Below are 20,174 nucleotides of genomic sequence, written 5' to 3' on the forward strand. Positions count from 1 at the left end.
GTTACATTGAAAATTCCTAAAAATTTTAGCATCGAATTTTTTATATATAATTAAATTAAATGTGCATATAAAAATTTATAACTAGTATTATATATTTTGGACCTATAATTTTTAAAATTTAACAATTTATATTAAGAACCTAAAGGTCAAACCGATCAAATTTATATGTTAGATGCACTTTTTCATAATAATGCACCTATCCTTTCAAAATTCTGGATACAATATAAGAAAACTATGGCAATGAATTACAAAATTTGTGGCAAAGTTGGAGATAGGAGCAAGTAGAAAACTAAATACCTTTTACTTCTCATACGTAAGCTAGTAAAATAGGAACACTGTAAAAAAGGAATTACTGGATTTGTAGGATCGCACTTGAGATTTCTATGGTCGAAGTATACAACTGTTGTCTACAAGTTTGAACACTTCGTTCATTTTTACTTATATTAGTTTGTACGCCTGGTTAAAATATAATAATTAATATGAATATTTTATTAATATACTTATATTAATTGATGTATAGTTTTAAATTTTAAAAAATAAGTAAATATTATTTCTCTTTTTTAAGGCTAAAAGTAATAAATAAATAAAAAATAAAAAATATAGTAGACTAGAGAAAGTCAACAGAAGGAGTATCATATATATATGTTCCTCTACTTTCCATTAAATATAAATTTCCAAAGTACTTTTTTCGTATTAATTAGTATGTCACTTTTTATATTCAATATTTTAATATATGACATTTTGAGATCATAATATTACATTTTGATACGTTTTTATATTTTTAATTTAAAATTACAAATTTCAATTATCTTTTCCATATTTGGTGTACAATCAAACCAGTATATGCAAATAAAAATAGAGAAAGTAGAATTTTTTTTATAAAAATTTAAATTAATCAGACTCAAGAAAATACTAATCAAATCAGAAACAAGAAAATAGAAGTATCATGAAACTATACATGTAATGAAATACATAGTGATGAGGCAAGTACAACCCAGATATTGGAATGCATAGTGTCAAAAAGTCATCCTATAAATGGAAAGAGAAATAAATGCACGCAAAAGAACATTTCTTTTTCTTCTGTGAAAGAATTAAATCCGAAATCCAGAGACTTCAATATATTCTACAGATTGAGCTAGCTACCTAGACTTTAATTCCACTGTATAATAATGTTCAAAAATTGCCAGAGATACTTTTGAATAGGAAAATTACTATTCTAACTTTAATTAATATATACTATAATATTATCATAATCATAATTTAACCATCTAAAAGTCTGTTAATCCTGCTTAGCAGACGCGCCCGTGGTGAGGGGGAGTTACACATTAGATGAAGGGGACATAAGCACTCTTTATTCCTAGTGCGCGGCAGGATACGACAACCTAACTAATTGGAAATTCACAACATTAACTTTAATCATTGCGTAAGTACTAAATTAATGAATTTTTAATTAAGTGGGGACAACTAAAGGTAAGATTCCTCTATCTCAACTCAAGTTATTGTAATGATAGGTGGTGAAATAAAGGTTTACCTTACTGTAATAGACAAACGCACATGGGCCTTATATACAAGTGTTTGCACGGAAAACAAGACCTGATTTTTGGGACCCTTTTCAATTTTGAAAAAATAAATAAGGAAAAATTCTCTATATTTTATCTGTGTTATTTTACCTTTTAAAATATTTTTACCCTTTTAGTTTTAATATCTTTTAACTAAAAAATTAAAAAAAGATTTATTTTTTTTAAATTATAAAAAATTATAATTTTTTAAATTTCTAGCCAAATTTTCTGAGTATCAATAAATGAATTGAAGAGCAGTCATTGATTTATAGTCCTCAATTATTTCATTAAGGTAAGGATTACTGAACTTCAAACAATTAGACAAATTAGTACTTTTCCTTACTTTGATGTCTCATCTCACTGTGCAAACTAAAGATTACGAAAGAGAAAAAAGGTTGCACGATTTCCCTACATCGAAAATGTTGTTATTGTATTAGAAGGGTGACGGAATTGATACAATACGTGATATCTCATAAGAATAATTAAAAGTCGATTTTCCTATTCACGCACTTTCAATCTGAAGTTTAGCAGCAGTCCGTAGTATATAAATACATCGTGTTCATCACTAGGTAAATAAATACTAAGGTCATTCAACTGTTACGCCTAGGACGTGATACATTAGTCATTACTTGTACTTTTTCACAGATATATTCTTTATTTTAAGTCAATTCTAAAATAGTACTTATACTATTTTAATATTAATCCTAAAAAGATAAAGAAAAATTGCTACTTGACTTTGTTTTAAAAGTTAATACAATTTGTGTAACACAAAATATGATAGGATTCCCCTTATTAAGTCTTCCATACAATATGTTTATATTAAATTCTCAAAAATCCTAAAAGTAAATATACAATCTTTTATCGTTCCCCCGAGAATAATATTACGCAACTCGTATTAAAATGACTAAGGGCCCGTTTATCGTACGTCTAAGATATTTGAATTTGTTTCATAGCATCTTAATGTGGATAATGTATCCATATTGAAAATAATTAAATAAACATATTAAATTTCATATGCAAACAAATACTCCTAAAAAGCTATGAAGAGGAACTCGAAGAAAAATAGTTTCATCTTTTTAAGGAACTAAATAATTGATCACAACTTTATTTTCATTGTTTCTTTAGCCAACTTTAATGGGAACGTATGAGAGAATTGAAATGGTGGGGGTTAGGAAATTAAGTGGGCGGTGTAGTTTTCAAATTGAAAAGGACAATAGATTGTAACCTCGTAGGCCAAAAATTTCCACATAAAAGGCACACCACATGTCAAAATTAGGGTTGAACGGCTTTATTCTCTTAATTTTAATTTATGTGATAATATTCAAAATTCAAAAATCAAATTATTGGTAAGCATAAGGTTTAGCCTTTAAGTATTTATTCTCAGTGATTTTTTTTTATTACTAGTAAAATTATCCGCGCTTCACGCGGAAATTTAATATCACGAAATTTATAAAGTAATACTTAAAATCTATCAGGCATTAAAACTAAATATACTATATTATCTTACATACAAGATTATGTAGTAACAAACATTAATAATGTAAAGAAAAATGAAAATTATTACATCTTATGATCTTATCATTTAGCAAGCATAAATTATAAATTAATGATTGTAAAAATAAATACCAAGATTTGTAGCATAAGCAACAGTGTCAGTGAGCCACTCAACATGAGCAAAATATACAAATATTTAATTGTGAAGAAGAAGAAGAAGAGGAGGAGGAGGTTTAGAATTTTCGATGTGTTAAAATGAGAGGAAATCTCTCTATTATAGACAACAAAGGATAGTGTGAACAAATGTTTATTGTGCTTATCAGAAAGGTTACAACTATTTGAAAAAGTTGCAACCCTTCGGAAAGGTCACAACCTTTCATAAAAGTCATAATTTTTTATAAAAGTTGCAACTCTTCATTAAAGTCGCAATTTTTCATTAAAGTCGCTACTTTTCATGAAAGGGAAGACTAATTTTGTAAATAAATAAATTAAAAGGGAATTCTAGTTTTTGGTGGCGCCACGTAGGCGGGCCTAAGGTTATCTTTTATATATATATGATATATGATTAATAAAAAATTACCAAACGACATTTAGTGATATAAATTAAATTCTATAATTTACATAAATCTCAGTGTTAAGAGCTAATTATATTATTTCCCTACTCTTTTTCAAATTACAAAAATCTCTTAAAACTTATGGATTGATCACTGGACTTCTAGATACATTAGCAGAATGTATTAGGAAGGGGATAGGAATGTCTCAGAAAGGGAATACGACATTCGGATACATATAGGAAGGGATATATATATCTGAGAGAGGGAGAGATGTAAATCCGTAAGATCCCAAGGGGTGAGAAAAAGGTCGTGAGAAAGCAGAAAGCCGGAAAAAGAGAAAGAAGGTGTAGAAAGAGGGTGAGATAAAGGAATCCAGCAACAGAGAAAAAAGATTGTCATGGGTTGAAAAAAAAAGTCTGACTGGAATATACAACTTTAATTTAAAGAGAGATTTCTTTTCATGTCCAAGACATGTTTCCATGGCTAGTGCAAAATTGGTCCACTCTTCTTTATTACTATTATAATTATATTACTCCAGTTTTTTCAAAGCATCTACATTTTCATCTTTCTAAAAGCGTAATCAGGTCTTCTCCTCTTTTCGAACACACATTTTGGTTTCGTGCAAAGCTACGTACTACTTTATTGGTATTTTTTTCATTTTAATAAGTGATCCGTATAAAACACGTAGATATAAGGTCAGAACAATACTCTAATACTATACTATTGATGCAAAATTTAATTTAAGATGAGAGGTCATATTTATCCTATATACATGTAGATTGAATCGATCGAGCAAATGAAAAAATAGATCATAAAACAAATAATCCGATTGACAAGTAATGACACCAACATTCATGAGTAGTGAAAATGTAAGAACTTGTTAGCGAGTAATTAATTGAAGATGAAAAAAAAAGTGACATTCAGGAGGTATCTAAAGAAGTGGAATAACTAATTGAAGATGCAATTCGAACAAAAGTCCCATTAATCCTCGTAATGAGACACATGAAATGTGGCAGAATAGTGCACGTACGTACGGGTCGGGGTTTGGGTCACTGCCATAATAATTAGCTCAAGTGGAACCATCAATCTGACAAATGCTTTCTTAAGCTGCGCACCCCTCAACTTAAATACATTTCAGCCAGCATATGCATATGGATCTCTACTCCCATGAAGGACCACTTCTTCTTTTTCATCTTCCTAAATTGTTTTACGCGATAGTAATTTTGTCTAATATTTTTTATGAGTAACTTATATTTATTGAGGTAATCTATATTATCGATTGTTTATATACTATTAGATTATATATCTTATTTTCAGGCTATTAATTTTCTTATTATATTTTTTAAAATGTTTCCCTCATTATTAGGAGGTGATTATTTTTTATATGAAATGGTGTAAAAAATCTTGTGTATGTCCAATTCATAGAATTCGTTTTTTTTTTTGGTATCCAATAGGAAATTGTTTGTGTTAAATTAGGTCTTAGGCCTAACTCACACCCCAAAAGCTAGCTCAAAGGGAGGAGGATTGCTCAAGTCTTATAAGGAGTCCACCCATCTCATTAACCACCGATGTGGGACTTTTTGTCATTCTTTTAACAGTTTGTCATAAAATTGGGAAGTATTGTCTGCTTCAAATTTCACCTCCTCTAGAGTTCAAGAATGAATTTCTTTAATTTGATATAGAGTACCAAGTAAAGGTTCATTTCATGAATAATGATGCTTAATATACTTGGTAAAAAGTACGTACATTAATAAAGAACGAGTTAAAGGCGTGGAGTAGACCTATGGACATACTTTATCATATATATATGATTGTCTTGCGATGAACGATTAGCAAATAGGAGTACTAGTGAAGTAGAAACCAAGTGATTTTTTCTTTTAAAAAGGTGTTGGCTCAAAAAAACTACTAATATGTTTTCTGGTCTTAGCTCAAACAGCTAATGAATTAGTAGTAATTATATTTATTATTAGTAGTAATTAAGTCAAAAAATGAACTTTCAAAATTTGCTTAAACTTTCAAAGTCATATTAATTGTAAGAGTAAAATGATAAAAAGAATTAATTAATTTTATCCTAATTTAGTCAGTGATGAAGTAGTATGAGACAAATACTTTTAGTAAGATGTCCATCTAATATGGGACGGCGGTAGTAGTTAGATAAAATAAATCACTATAAATATATTTTCTTATGAGAAGTATCAAGTGAACACGGGCAAAGTAGAATGAAACTAAGGAAGTATCTTAATCGTTTTCTCCGATTTCTATTCCTATATGCGGAAAACGAAAAATGTTACTACTCCAATATTTACTGCTCCCTTTTCTTCTCATACTCCGAATTTATGGCCTTGACTTGAGCTCCTCTTATTTAGGGCTCGATTTGAAATAATTCAAGTACTCTACATTTAAAAACCAACTTTAACTATTTTAACATGTTTGAGGATGCAGGTTGAATTGAAGTTAGAATTTTAATCATAGTAGTGGATTTTTAAACAAGAATATTTGAGCTAGTCCAATTTCATGACCAAACTAATCGGTGTTGGTACTTAGTGATGCTATGCTATGGCAACAACTCTTGCCAAAAATTGAAATACAAATCATATTGGCCCGAAAGGGGCAACGTGTTGATATTCTATAAATAGGAAAGTGGTCCATTTGCTACTAGGGAGTAATTAATTTCATCACCTCACTCATTATCAAGAAAATGACCTCAACCAGATGAGTATTGGAATGTGGTCCATGTAACTTGTAAGGACCTGGTTACCTTCCTCATCAGGACCCAACATAGGGACTCAACAATTCATCTCAATCTCTTTAATTTCCACGCAAAAATTATATGTGTAGATATATAGTAGATGTTGGCTTCTATCGTATAATTACTTCTTTATATTTTGAATTTCCTTGCTCAAAATTCAGCTATTTTATGTTTGACAAAATTTTGAAAACAATAATGAGTTAGTAAGACTTTCAATAAATCATCATTATAAACGTGCGTGAGACTAGTATATTAGTTGAACTTCTCAATGATCCATCACTATATATATCTGTCGTCGTTTCAGAAAAAAAAAAAAAAACTTATTTAATATAATGCCTATTTATGACTTTAACTAAATTTCCTTTTTTTTCCTCCTCTCCTCTCTTATGCATGATGTTAACAGTACTAGTGCTGAAACACATCACATCCATTATAATATGATTAGGAAAAACTATATAATTATACAAACATTTCTACTATACATATTTACTAATTCTCTCTATAGTTTAAAATAATTACATATAGTCTCACTAATTAATATTTTTTTACCAAAGAAAACATAAATACATGTATTTTGCTATCAAATACATTCCGAAATACAAAAAAAGAAGAAGGACAAAGACGAGCAAGAGAATCAATGTATATCAGCAACATGCGAATCACACTAGATACATATATCTGGGATAATAAATACATTCTTAAATATATATACGATAGGTGAGGGAGAGAGGGATATATCGGAGAGGGGCAAGCGAGAGAGTTTGTATATCCCAGATAAATGCGATGACACTTGGATACAATGTATCCTGAACAAATTACACCTAATTTTGACCTATGTAAACGATATACATGTATGTAGGGACCGAAAATTGATGCGAATAATAATTTTGAAAACATGCGAAAAGACACATAATTAAGTCCTAAACTAATGGGATTTGTGTTGTTTGCCATGATTATGCTGTACCTAGCAAGCTTGGGCCGGCATAGTAGTCTCTTACTCCCTCCGTCCACTTTTATTTATCATGTTGCATNTTTTGAAAACATGCGAAAAGACACATAATTAAGTCCTAAACTAATGGGATTTGTGTTGTTTGCCATGATTATGCTGTACCTAGCAAGCTTGGGCCGGCATAGTAGTCTTTTACTCCCTCCGTCCACTTTTATTTATCATGTTGCGTTTTTCGAAAGTCAATTTGACTTATTTTCAAAGTTAAATTAGATTACATTAATTCGATTTTTTAAACAAAAAAATTTAGATATTCAAAAACTATACGAAAAGTACTATATATTGTATTTTTTTATATATCAATAGGATGATTAAATATATCCTAAAATTTTAGTCAAAATTTTTAAAATTTAACTCTAAAAATAAAAAGTATGACAATTAATAGTGGACGGAGGAAGTAATAGTCACGGGCAGAAGCGAAAATTTTCGGCCCTTTTGCTTTCCAAAGTAAGCCCCATATCAATTTTTTGGGCTGATCCACTGATATTGCAAAGAGGCCTGGAGTTGTCAGATGAAACCCTAAACGGAATATTGAGAATTATTTAGAAGTCCTCTTTCTAATGTTTGTATATAAATTTACATAGATTTCATAATGTTAAGAGCTAATTATATTATTTTTCAAATTACAAGAATCCTTTAAAATTTATGGATTCCGTATACATCACTAGACTTGCGGATACATCACTGAACTTTCGATACATCAGACACCCAGATACATAGGGGAGGGATGTATCGGAGAGGAAGAGATGTATCAGAGAGGAGATGAGACATTTGGATACATAAGGGAGGGATGTATTCGAGAGGGAAGGGATGTATCCGAGAGAGGAAGGATCTATCTGAGAGGGGGTGATGTGTCTGAGAGGAAGTTTTGTAGATTTTTTTAAATGATATAGAATTTTTAAAATTATGGTAAAATAAAATATGAATTTAGATAATTTTTCCTTATATTTACGTACTTGTATCATTTCCTTATAAAAATTACTTCACTTTTTGTTTAAGAAAACTTATATAAATATACCTTTTGGCCATTTAATTTATCTAACATGATTGAAGTGTACATTATTTATGCATTTTTTAATTATTTATATCTGTATAATATATGTATATTTAATATAAAATATACGTTATTTATATAATATGGGTATATTTTGTAAATTAATGTCGCAAAGACATTGCACTATAATTTCCTTTTTTTTGTTTAGTAGATATTTATTTGTTTTTCTTTTTGTGCTCGATCCATTTTAATTTGAATTAATAACTCTTACCACTTAAAAATAATTCGACCCTCCCAAACACAAAATTCAAATAAACTTAGAATTATTTTCTATAAAAATAGCGTTCTTATTTTAAATAAAAATGGTAAATACAATATAACATATGTTCTTAATCCCGATTCAATGTAGAAAATAACACTTACGTTTTTGAAGTGTTAATTTATATAGTTTGATTTAGAGTACATGAAACAAACTAATTAGTGTTCGATGTGAATTCCAAAATAAAACTTTCATTTTTTAAGATAATGCATACACAATTAAAAACTATATAAATAATGTTAAGTCACAACAATAAACAATTTAAAATATTTTAAAAAATTATAGTGAAAAAAAAACTTTCAAACTTTTCAAACAGTAATAACATAAAGACAAACAAATGAAGTAAAATGAGAACAATCAGATCATCTGAACTTCAAACTCCTGTTTAAACAAAAAAAATATTAATTGATATTTTTTATACGTGTCAGCTTGTATTTCGTGAAATTAGTGAGTGTTTGGTATAACAGGAAACTAAGTTATATTTGGCCATAGATTTTCAAATATCATATTTTGGGGATATGTGTTTGATCATAGTTATTATGAAACATACTTCACTTTTTTTTAAAAAAAAAATCATTAAACACGATTTATACCCATAAGCTCAAAAAACTATTAACATACCCATACGTTTGACACAAAATTATTACTATTATTTATATACTAGATAAGGGTGCCCGTGCAAGGCACGGGCAATATTTGAGAGCAAAAANTACTTACTTTCTGCTTCTTGAATCTTGATGACCCTCTTTTCTTGTTTTACTGTTTTTGATTTCCCCTTTTTTTTTCTTTACTGCTTCAAGATTTTGAATTTACTCATAATTTGTGCTTTCTTGTCTCAAGATTTTATGATGGTAGTCATAATAGTGCTCAGGAGGACCTAGTTGAATCTTTTATATAACTGTAGTATCAAAGGAAGATGTTTCAAACAAAATTGAATCTTCAATGTGTAACTAGTAAAGGCCAATGTCATCGATTCTTCCATTGCAACCCAGGTTCTTGATTACTTTCTTTGTGATTCTTGATGATATATATATATATTCTCATCTACTACTCTGGGACAAAAAAATAAATCCCCCCCTTCTTTTCTTTGAGTTCTTGGATTTCCCCCCTTTTTCTTTACTTCTTCAAGATTTTGAATTTACCCATGATTGTGCTTTCTTGTCTCAAGGTTTTATGATGGTAGTATTCATAATAGTGCTCAGAAGGACATAGTTGTATCTTTTATGTAACTGTAGTATCAAAGGAAGATGATTCAAACAAAATTGAATCTTCAATGTAATCTAGTAAAGGCAAATGTCATCGACTCTTCCATTGCAAGCCAGGTTCTTGATTACTTTCTTTGTGATTCTTGATGATATATATTGCAACCCAGGTTCTTGATTACTTTCTTTGTGATTCTTGATGATATATATATTCTCGTCAACTACTTTGGGACAAAAAAAAATACCCCCTTCTTTTCTTTGAGTTCTTGGATTTCCCCCCTTTTTCTTTACTTCTTCAAGGTTTCGAATTTACCCATGATTGTGCTTTCTTGTCTCAAGGTTTTACGATGGTATTCATAATAGTGCTTAGGAGGACATAGTTGTATCTTTTATGTAACTGAAGTATCAAAGGAAAATGTTTCTAATAAAATTGAAATCTTTTATGTAACTAGTAAAGGCAAATATTTCATCAACTGTAAGTACTCATTTTGACGATTACTGTTTATGCTTACTCAGGAAATAAACATGTGTCCATGCAATGCTCAAGAACATTTTCTGGGTTAACGGATTTGTTATTCAATAGAAGGTATGATATTTGATCTTTAAGTTGTTTGGTTTACAGCATGCTGATTACCATGCTATTTTCCTTCTTTTAGTCCTAAAACATATGACGTTTCCACTGTCAATACCATGGTTGTATGCTCAATTCCTTACTGTTTTTGTTTATGCTGCCATTTTCTGTTCCTGGTTCTTGGTAGTATAAAGCTAGGAGATTCCTCACATTGATAAAGTCATACTTGGTTTGAGAATGAGGGATTAGTATACATCATTAGTGGATCTTGGCTAAATGAAGTTTGTCATGCTTCTGATCTTAATGTTTAGGTTTTGATTCAATCACTCCCATTAGAGTTCATCTCTTCAAATTTAATTGTAGAATTTGGAAAATAAGCATAGTCAGCCTTTGATCCTAGCTCCATTTGTGACCAAATCTGAAAAGCATTCCAAGGGCATGGCTGAATGCAGTTTGAAACTTGTATGGATCAACATTGAGAAAAAAGGGGAAAGTAGCGAATTATCTTTTCCACCTTACCTTGCACCCAATAGCCTCTGTTTGCCTTATACCTCACATTAGTCACTTTTTTGCCCAACAATTAGACTTTTGACCCTTGGCATTATTGGCTTCAACCCGCTTCTCCTGCCTGTCGTTTTAGCCTCTTCCCCCTTTTGCACCTATTACCTTGAACTGGACAACAAATTCCTGTATACTTGTTTGTCCTTTGCTCCATTACTGTTAACTGTGTCCCACTTATTCTTTTGGAGTGTGAAACTGAACAAGTCTTTAAATGTTTTTTTTTTTAAGAATTTCTTTTAAAAAGTGGAAACATGAAATGTCCCCCAACTGTAAGTAGATCAGTTAATCTGAGGATGGTGTATTGGAATTTGGAATTGTCTATAGTAGGAGAGTGGCAGACTGACAGTTGCAAGATGCAGACATGGTGGGTGCAAGAAAATAAGTACAAAAGGTCTTGGGAAGCTCTTGGTCATAGTTGAGTAGATTTATTTAAAGATCATGCTAGATTCTTGTAACTTAAAAAACTTTTGGCATTGTCGTGGTGCAGATGAAAGACATCTCTTTTGTTTATCAGAAAGAAAGTTTTGTAAGCTCTTAATTTGCTATGGTTTCGAAAACCTTTTAGACAGTCTTAATAGGTTCTTAAAACCTGTGTTACATGAATACTGCATTTATTGTAGGTTCGTTTCTGAGTTGTCTGTACTGATATGAGAGGATTCTGGTACTGGGAATAGTGTTGTCCATCTCTGAGTGAGGTCACGAGAAGGTCCCCTCAGACCAACCTACAAGGGACTTGCGTATGTTGTGCTTCTTCCTATACTAAATTTGATTTTACAGATAGATTACTGGCTGATGAAATATGAAAAGTTACTATGGACTATTTGAATTTGAACTTTCTTCATGTGAGAACAAGGTTCAGCAAATGGAATGTTTCTGTAATGTTTCCCTTATTTTACTATATTCCTGCTTCTGCCTGTTTGCTGCATGCCTTGGATGCTAATTTAAAACTAAACTTGGCAGAAATGTAGATGAACTTCCAAACACCAATCGCAAACGTTTAAGACCAGGTCAAATTTCTCCTCCTCGACCAGTTCCAGAACAAATACAAAGGCCTCCATATGTGAAGTCTAGGAAGCCACCTGGGATTGGTAGTGGCTCCGAAGTGCATGACAAAAAGGGAATAGAAAAGATGAGAGCTTCGGGAAGGCTTGCTGCACAGGTTCTTCAGTATGCTGGGACATTAGTCAAGGTTATTTATCGAGTACCTTCTACTCAAGTATCTATGTGGCATTCCTTGCACACACAAGCTTCATTTAGGTTAATAAATCAAGATTTGTGTTTGCCCCAGTTAAGGCTTTCAGTAACTGACTTCGATGCTACAGCCTATATTTCCTGGCTTTACTGTGATCATCTTCTTGCTTTGAACTTTTGATATTAACTTATTAAATTAGACATCTACTTTATGTTTTTGCTCCTTTTAGGTTCTTCTTTGCAGACACGTTACAACCAAGGGTGTAGCTAGTAAGAGGGTAGGGGTTCAATTGAATCCCCTTTGCTGAAAAATTACACTGTACAAGTAGGGTAGAATTTTTTTTTTTTTTTTGGATAAATTGTTGAACCCCCTTGATATAAGAGAAAATTCTAGTGTAGTGGTAAGGGTGTTCAAAGTTGTTTTAGGTCAAAGTTCAAAAATCACCTATGACATTCTAGTATTCTTCTGAATGCCCCTTATGTAATTCCAGGTTTGGCCACTGGTTACAGTCTGCTTTTACAAGTCCTTTCGTTCCAATTTGTAGGACAACTTTCTATTTTTGGATGTTTCGAAATGTTTAATACCGTTTCATTTTTATATCACTTTCGCAAATTTATGAAGCTGTTCAAGTTTTAAACATTGATGTGATCTTTTCCCTGTTAACTAACTTCTCAGCCATAACTTTAATTTTTTTCTTCAACTTTCACTAGTATTAGATGTACGTCAAATTATCTTATTAAACTCCATGCACATAATTACCATTATAAAATGGAATATGGGGGAGTAAATGGTTCTCTTTTTTCTTTCTTTTTGTAAATGAATAGAAATGTAAAGAATGTGTAGTGTCAGATAACTCCAAATTATTCAATATTGGAATGTAACAGGTCTAAATGGTTCAAATGGATAGTGAGGATTTATGTAGGCAACTCCACCTAGCTTGGGTTTGAGGCGTAGTTGTTATAGTAGCTGCCATTGCATCAGACTGAGATTGTCTTTAAATGGGTGTAAAAAGATCAACAATCAAAGTAGTTTCTTAGGTTGTCTGAAGCGTGCTTCATTTTAAATCTACATTGCTATTCCTTCTGGCAGCCAGGCATCATGACAGACGAAATTGACCAAGCCGTTCACCAAATGATCGTTGACAATGGAGCATATCCATCACCTCTTGGTTATGGTGGATTTCCTAAGAGTGTATGCACATCAGTAAACGAGTGCATTTGCCACGGAATCCCAGATTCACGTCCACTTGAGGTTTGTTAACAGTTGTTTTCCTTTATAACCAAGAATTCAACGTTACAACAGGCTAACATTCGTATGCTCTGTGATATTTAATGATTCAGGATGGGGATATTATCAATATTGATGTCACCGTTTATCTTAATGTAAGTTGTTTGTTGCGATTAATTAGTACCATTACTTGTGTCTTCATTGCTTCAACTTTTCTGTTTAAACCAATATTTGTTATGGATCAATAGAGAGAAACTGGTATGAGATGCCTTCTTGAAGCTATGAATATGATGATGTAAGATTTTGGTTCTTCAACATGTCATTATCCTTTTTCTTAAGAACCAGGGCTTTTTGCGTCACTAATGCCATCGTCGATTTAATCTTCTAGTATTGGTTTTCCTGTCTGCTGATTGGGATTTAAATCACTAGATTTATAACTATTGGTACTTGTAATCTTTTGAAGTTAATTTGTGTTATCTTTGTTTTTTGCTCCCTCTTACCATGAGCCTATATCATAGATAATACTTTTTCTAATCCCCTATAATTCAGATCCCTATTGCCACCTTCAGAACATCTTCTTTCCCGTCTCCGGTGCCCTTACTCCTCTTCACTACTATCGCCTACTTAAGTCTCCAGACACAACTGTTCCCACCGTTCCTATGTGGGTAGAAGGGGTTCTTGTGGTCATGGTGATGGATGTTTAATCATTATATTGTAGGGGGAGGAGCAAGGTCTGCTGAGCATTTTTTCAGTGTAGGCCATCAAAGGTGAGAATAGTCAGTAGATAGGGCATTGATGAAATGTGGTCAGTTGGGATTTTGGTGGTGGGTGGTACAAGATGTTGTATGTAGGCATTTATTGGCAGTGTAATCACTTGGTAAGTAGAGAAAGTTGGGATGCCTTTTCTTCAGTTTATAAAGTTGTAAATTTTTTATGAAACAATATGGAGAGTAAATGTCAGTTGGACATTGGTGACATGTCAATGTACGGAGGATGAGCTTTTCTTGATGCACTATTTTCTAGGTCTTCCCTTCCTCTTCTGTGTCTCACCTGAAATTTAATTAGTCGAACATGGTTTAATAAATGCAGTCTATGACTCAAGAAACTCAATTTTCTCTCTGTTTCTCTGCTTGGCTTGATTGATTATGCAGGGTTACCATGGTGACACATCAGCGATGTTCTTTGCAGGAAATGTTGATGAGGAAGCCAAAAACTTGGTGCAAGTATGACTTCTTGATGGTGTTAGTGCCATTTTTTTTTGAATTCCTACCTTTTGTGCTACCAAGTGTTCTGTATGTTTTAACTTATCAACACCAAAAAAAAAAAAAACTTTCTCTTTTGTGCTTTAGAGGGAGACACCTTATTTTGTTGTATAGATGCATCTGCAATTCCGCCTATTGATTTTTATTTGATGCTCAGGTGACTAAAGAGTGCTTGGACAAGGCAATATCAATATGTGCACCAGGAGTGGAATTCAATAAAATTGGCAAGACGATACAGTAAGACATCTACCTAAATCTTCTCTCTTTTTTGTTCTTGTGCATCTCGGTCTGCTAAATGCTTGAAGGATTTGTCTCGGGATGAAGGTGAATTTGTCATGAAAATCAATGCTGCAGCTGGCATAGTTTGGCAAATTGACTTGAGGAATAGGGCCCATAAATGTCTGATATTTCTTGTAAATTATTAATATGCGGTTATGACCTATTTATATGTACATCAATATATTGCTTGTTTAGCATAGCATGTTTTGATTGACGTTAACGTTCTATTTGTAGTGACCTTGCAGATAAACATCGCTATGGGGTTGTGCAACAGTTCGTTGGCCATGGAGTGGGACGTGCTTTCCACAGTGATCCAGTCATTCTGCATTACAGTAACTTCCTTATTTATAATATCTAACCTCCTTACTGCTCTTTCTATGTGTAGAAATATATGAGCAATAGTGAGCCTATATGGTTCAACTTGTTTGCAGCATAATTTGTACTGTTTGCGTGGGAAAAGCATTATCTTCTTGTTCAGTTTTCTACTTGTGCCATCCAATGTCGATGGACTGGATATCCAGCTTGCTAAATGTTGCAACAACACCTCAAACTAATATTTGCTTGAGATGTAAGAATAAACTGCTTTTGTATCAGGGGTTAAAAAGTAGAGCCCACTTCAAAATTTATTTGTATTGCACCCAAATACTTATATTTAGTGTCTAACATTTATATTGAATCTCTGTTGAGTGTTGATAACTAGTTCGAACTACTGTAAGTTATCTGAGATGACGAAAATAAGTTGCTTCACGCTGTTGGTTTGATCTATATCAATTTACAAAATGTTTCATTCATTTGCAAACCTCCATCTTCTTGGGCAGTTTTGTAATACATAATAATGAGAAAATCCTATTCTAAAGAAATTTTGTACAAAATGCGAATTGAGCTCATAGTTCTAAGGTGGTGTCTCTGAAAAATAATCTATTTGAATGCATAATCACATTTTTTACTTGCATTTAATATTATTCTTGCCTTCTTAAACCAAGTAATTCTCTTTATATCAATTTTTATTTTGTTATATTTGTTTTCTTTCCCAGGGAACAATGATCGCGGACGGATGGTGCTCAATCAGACATTCACTATTGGTAATTTTACAATAGTTTATTAATTTCCACGATGGTGAAGAGACATACTGTGACATAGCTGCACAATATTTTCCATGTTAAATAAATGTCTACTTGAACTCTGTTTATAGATATTAACCAAAAGCTGGTATCTACTGTGTTATCTCCTTTTCCCCTGTAGTCTGTGATTTAGCTAAGACCTGAGGTTTTACAGTGCTTAATGTTTATGAATCACATGAGTAGTTTATGTTTTCACGTCTTGTTTTGTTGTAATTGATGCATCGGTCACTTTTTGGAGCATAAAATTACTATTCCATCGTTGTGTGCACGATTTTACTGTGCTGAATGCAACTTTTTGCTGTGCTGTACAGAGCCGATGCTGACAATTGGCAGCATAGATGGAGTAATATGGGATGATGATTGGACAGTTGTTACAGAAGATGGTAGTCTATCAGCACAGTTTGAGCACACCATTTTGATAACTGCAGATGGTGCTGAGATTCTAACGCAGTGCTAGCGATGGTCCTGCAACAGCATTGACAATTCAATATTGGTAACTACAATTCTCAAATCGACCTTATATTCTTTAAATTTGTGCCATAGAAATAAAGTTGTTATTACCTTTCATTCAAATTCTTTTAAACCTTTTCAGAAAATGGGACAAGAGAAGGAAAGAAGACTTGTACAAGCATTTTTAAACTTGAAACCCCTACTTATGTAGACAATGGCAGACGAGAGTTAGGGGTATTGAATTTACAGGTAAATGATTTGCGTGGGACATGGTAATCATGAAACCTTGGCCGATGTATCTGGCGGCACGTATTGTTTGTTGATCATAATTTATGAATTCAGTTATCACAGGGAGCATACGTTGCATATCTATGAAAAAGATTTTATGCTTGTTTCTTTCTCTTGTTTGAGACAAGTCGTGAATCTTCTATATTGTGGGAACAGCCAGAAAGAAGATAGAAAGACCGGTGACTGGTCTGTTACTGCTTCAGATGGATTATACGAGGTTACTACTCTCCTTCCTGATTGACATTTCCTTTTTAAAGTGGCTCATTCTTCAACTCCATGTTGTGATGACCTATTCTATCTTAACTTTAGTTACTTAGAAACCTAATTGATGGATGTTTTTCCTGTATTCCCAAACCAATTTACCCATTTGAGATGTCTCCATGTGTGGCGTGATAAGATAAAGAACACCAGGGGACTGATCTGTCTATATTTATGACAAGATAAATGATTTGGCCAAATTCTGAACTTAAAATAGTTATTTTTTTGAAGTTCGTCTTATGTACGCCCGCCCCCCACAATTAGGCAATGAAACTCATAATGTATTGCGTGGAATGCCAAAGTTTATATCTACCACAAAATTCACAATTAATAGTGTTCCATTCCCAAGTTTTTCTTGCACGCCTCTGCAATTTGGCAAATTTTACTGTTTTCACGGGAGTTTGGAAAAGAAAGACTGTGCAATTGTATATTACGTGAGTTAATATCCAGTAAAAATGAACTTCTGTGCAAAAGAAGATAATTTATCTACGCGCTATAGAAGGCCAATTCAAGTTGAAAGCAATTACTACCGAGTCCTGGCTAAGCATTACAAGTATTTGGACAATCTTCAAATTAAAACCTGAATAATCCGTACACAGCTTCTTATTTACTTGATTAAAATTGGAAAATCATTTAACGTAATGGGAAGTATTTTCTTCTCATTTACGTGCTTTTGGTCCTAACAATAATTAAATTACTTGTACTAGTTATTTGGTGCCATCTATATATACACAAAATACGCAGAGAGAATAAATTTAAACCAAGCATTACGAATAGAGGAATTTAATTGCAATAGCTAAATCCAACTGAGCAATGGCGCGTTATGGAGAAAGAATTACAGTGTTGAGCATTGATGGAGGAGGAGTTAGGGGAATCATTCCAGGAACTATATTGAGTTTTCTTGAATCAAAGTTACAAGTATGACAGTACTTCATATTTTAGCCATGGAGCATTTGCACAATATTAAAATATTACACTATCTTGCAGGAGTTGGATGGACCATAAAAAATAAATCGTTTTCCTCCATTAATTGTGCTAATTTTAACTAATGCAGGCCAAGATGGATCCTGGTTTTGATGCTTTACTATCAGATATCTGTATTGGTACTTCGTCAGCTCCAGTTTATTTTCCTGCTCACTTGTTCAAGACAAAAGATTGTCATGGGAATGATAGAGAGTTTAACCTTATAGATGGAGGCATTGCAGCCAATAATCCTGTAAGTTCAAAAAAACATATATACTTGAGTCCTGTCACAGTAAAATGTAGTTATTTATTTATGAAGGCATTGCTGGCGATGAGACCAACTGGAGCCAAAGCAAATTTATTACCGGCAAATGTTCTGGATTATGGCAAGTATCTAGTTCTATCTGTGGGAACAGGTACTTCCAAGTCAGAAAGGAAATACGATGCAATCAGAGCAGCCAAATGGGGACTCGTTAGTTGGCTCTATAAAGATGGAAAATGCCCTTTGGTTGATGCTTTTACTTTTGCCAGTGCTGATATGGCTGACCTTCATTTGTCCTTAATTGCTTTTTAGCACTGCTGGACATATAAACAACTACCTTCGCATCCAGGTCTTTCATTTTTTTCCGCTTTCTATTCTTTTCGTGACTCTTAGTAGCTCAGTTGGTAGGCTAACTAAAGTAATCTCCTCTTCATTTTCCCTTTCCATATCCCCAATTTGTGAAAGAAAATAAAATTGTAGCTGTCATTTAGGTGACCTGTATATGGAAGTAGAGGCAAATCCTTTATGGGTTCAATCTTTAATAACCTTAGATAATCTTAGTATTAATAACTCGTTATATTTTTAAGTTTGGGTTCATTTCTACTATTTATTGTAATATTATATATAAATTATGATGTGCATCAAAAGTATTGAGTTCAGATGAATCTGACTCTAGGTGTGAATTAAAGTGAAACTCTTTTAATTTTGGCAGGATGACAATTTAAGCGGAGATGTGTCAATCGACTGATAAAGCAACAAAGAAGTGCATGGAGAATCTGGTGAAGATTGGTAATAACATCTTGCAAATGCCTATTTCAAGGATGAATCTTGAAACCTGCATAAATGAAGCTGTTGAGAATGAAGGCACAAATGAACAAGCTCTTATCAGGTTTCTATCTAATTAATTAATTCATGTATAATCCAAATACTAATGATTAGAGAAACTTTGAGTATTTGTAGATATATAACTTTCAGAATATTTAACTAATCAACTTGATTAATAATTAATGTTGTGTTTTTTTTAACAGATTTGCAAAGCTGCTTTCACAGGGGAAGAAACTTCGCACTAAAAGGATGGAAGAGAAAAACGTCTTTGGTCTAATGGACATGCATGAACAATTGTAGAATAAGCCAAAATTTGTTAATTCTAATTGACCAGTATTTGGCTGTGTCACAAAACACAAACGAATGTAATATAAAATTTTTTTAGAGACGGTTGAAGGACAAGCAACGAGGGGGAAAAGGGTGTGGGAGGGTGGAGGGGGAGTATAAATAATAAAACACAATCTAATGATACTTTTGTGTTTTAGGTGTTGTTAATTAATTCTTGATGATTATTTGATAATTGATGACTAATTAAAGAGTGTGTTTGGTATAGAGGAAATATTTTTATTTTAAGAAAATAAGTTTTTAAAAATGAAGAAATGAATTCCTTAATCAAAGTAAGAAAAATAAGTTTCATAAATGACATTCTATGTTTGTTTCTTCTCCCCATCCCCAACACTCTCAACCCTCTACCCTTGACCTGACCATCCCATCCCGAGGCCCCACTCCCACCCCCTTCACTCTCATAGTATTTTGCTAGATCATATATATATATATATATATATTGAGCTGATATTTTTTTTTGTTTATTTACGAAATAGCAGAAAATAAGTACTTTCCAAAAAATATATATTTTTCAATAAAAGAAACAAGCTACTACCAGTCAAAAGCTTCTTACTGTGTAAAATAGAGTTCTACCGACACAATGTATTATAAGTATATTATAATGTGTGATAAATATATTATTTATGAATAAAACTTGTATTGTATGTGTTTTATAAATAGTTATATGTATTAAAAATGCATTATAACTTATAA

General features: G+C 32.3%; 1 protein-coding gene and 1 pseudogene across 3 annotated transcripts; both read left to right on the forward strand.

Annotated features, from left to right (window-relative positions):
- Positions 1-9,576: 9,576 nt before the first annotated feature.
- LOC125847901 (methionine aminopeptidase 1D, chloroplastic/mitochondrial) lies at positions 9,577-16,919 on the forward strand. 3 transcript variants are annotated; one of them, XM_049527627.1, is made up of 11 exons: positions 9,577-9,667; positions 10,394-10,463; positions 11,970-12,198; positions 13,291-13,452; positions 13,542-13,583; positions 14,580-14,651; positions 14,848-14,927; positions 15,204-15,301; positions 16,004-16,051; positions 16,402-16,583; positions 16,683-16,919. In XM_049527627.1, exons 1-10 carry the CDS (start codon positions 9,592-9,594, stop codon positions 16,545-16,547), a joined length of 1,023 nt encoding a protein of 340 aa, XP_049383584.1. In that variant the 5' UTR covers positions 9,577-9,591; the 3' UTR covers positions 16,548-16,583; positions 16,683-16,919. The 3 variants fall into 3 exon arrangements, with proteins under 3 accessions (XP_049383584.1, XP_049383583.1, XP_049383585.1); XM_049527626.1 differs by lacking the exon at positions 9,577-9,667 and adding an exon at positions 9,954-10,047; XM_049527628.1 differs by lacking the exons at positions 9,577-9,667; positions 14,580-14,651 and adding an exon at positions 9,954-10,047.
- A 1,224-nt stretch (positions 16,920-18,143) lies between these two features.
- On the forward strand, positions 18,144-19,511 carry LOC125847630 (patatin-like protein 2; annotated as a pseudogene).
- Positions 19,512-20,174: the final 663 nt, after the last annotated feature.

The sequence above is a fragment of the Solanum stenotomum genome, chromosome 12, assembly GCF_019186545.1.
Source record: "Solanum stenotomum isolate F172 chromosome 12, ASM1918654v1, whole genome shotgun sequence".
NCBI lineage: Eukaryota > Viridiplantae > Streptophyta > Magnoliopsida > Solanales > Solanaceae > Solanum > Solanum stenotomum.

Coding starts and splice junctions, on each gene's coding strand:
- LOC125847901 (XM_049527626.1), top strand. CDS start 9,969: ATGTCATCGACTCTTCCATTGCAAGCCAGGTTCTTGATTACTTTCTTT. Junction 10,048..10,393: donor TGATATATATTGCAACCCAG/GTTCTTGATTAC, acceptor ATGCTTACTCAG/GAAATAAACATGTGTCCATG. Junction 13,453..13,541: donor CAGATTCACGTCCACTTGAG/GTTTGTTAACAG, acceptor TTAATGATTCAG/GATGGGGATATTATCAATAT.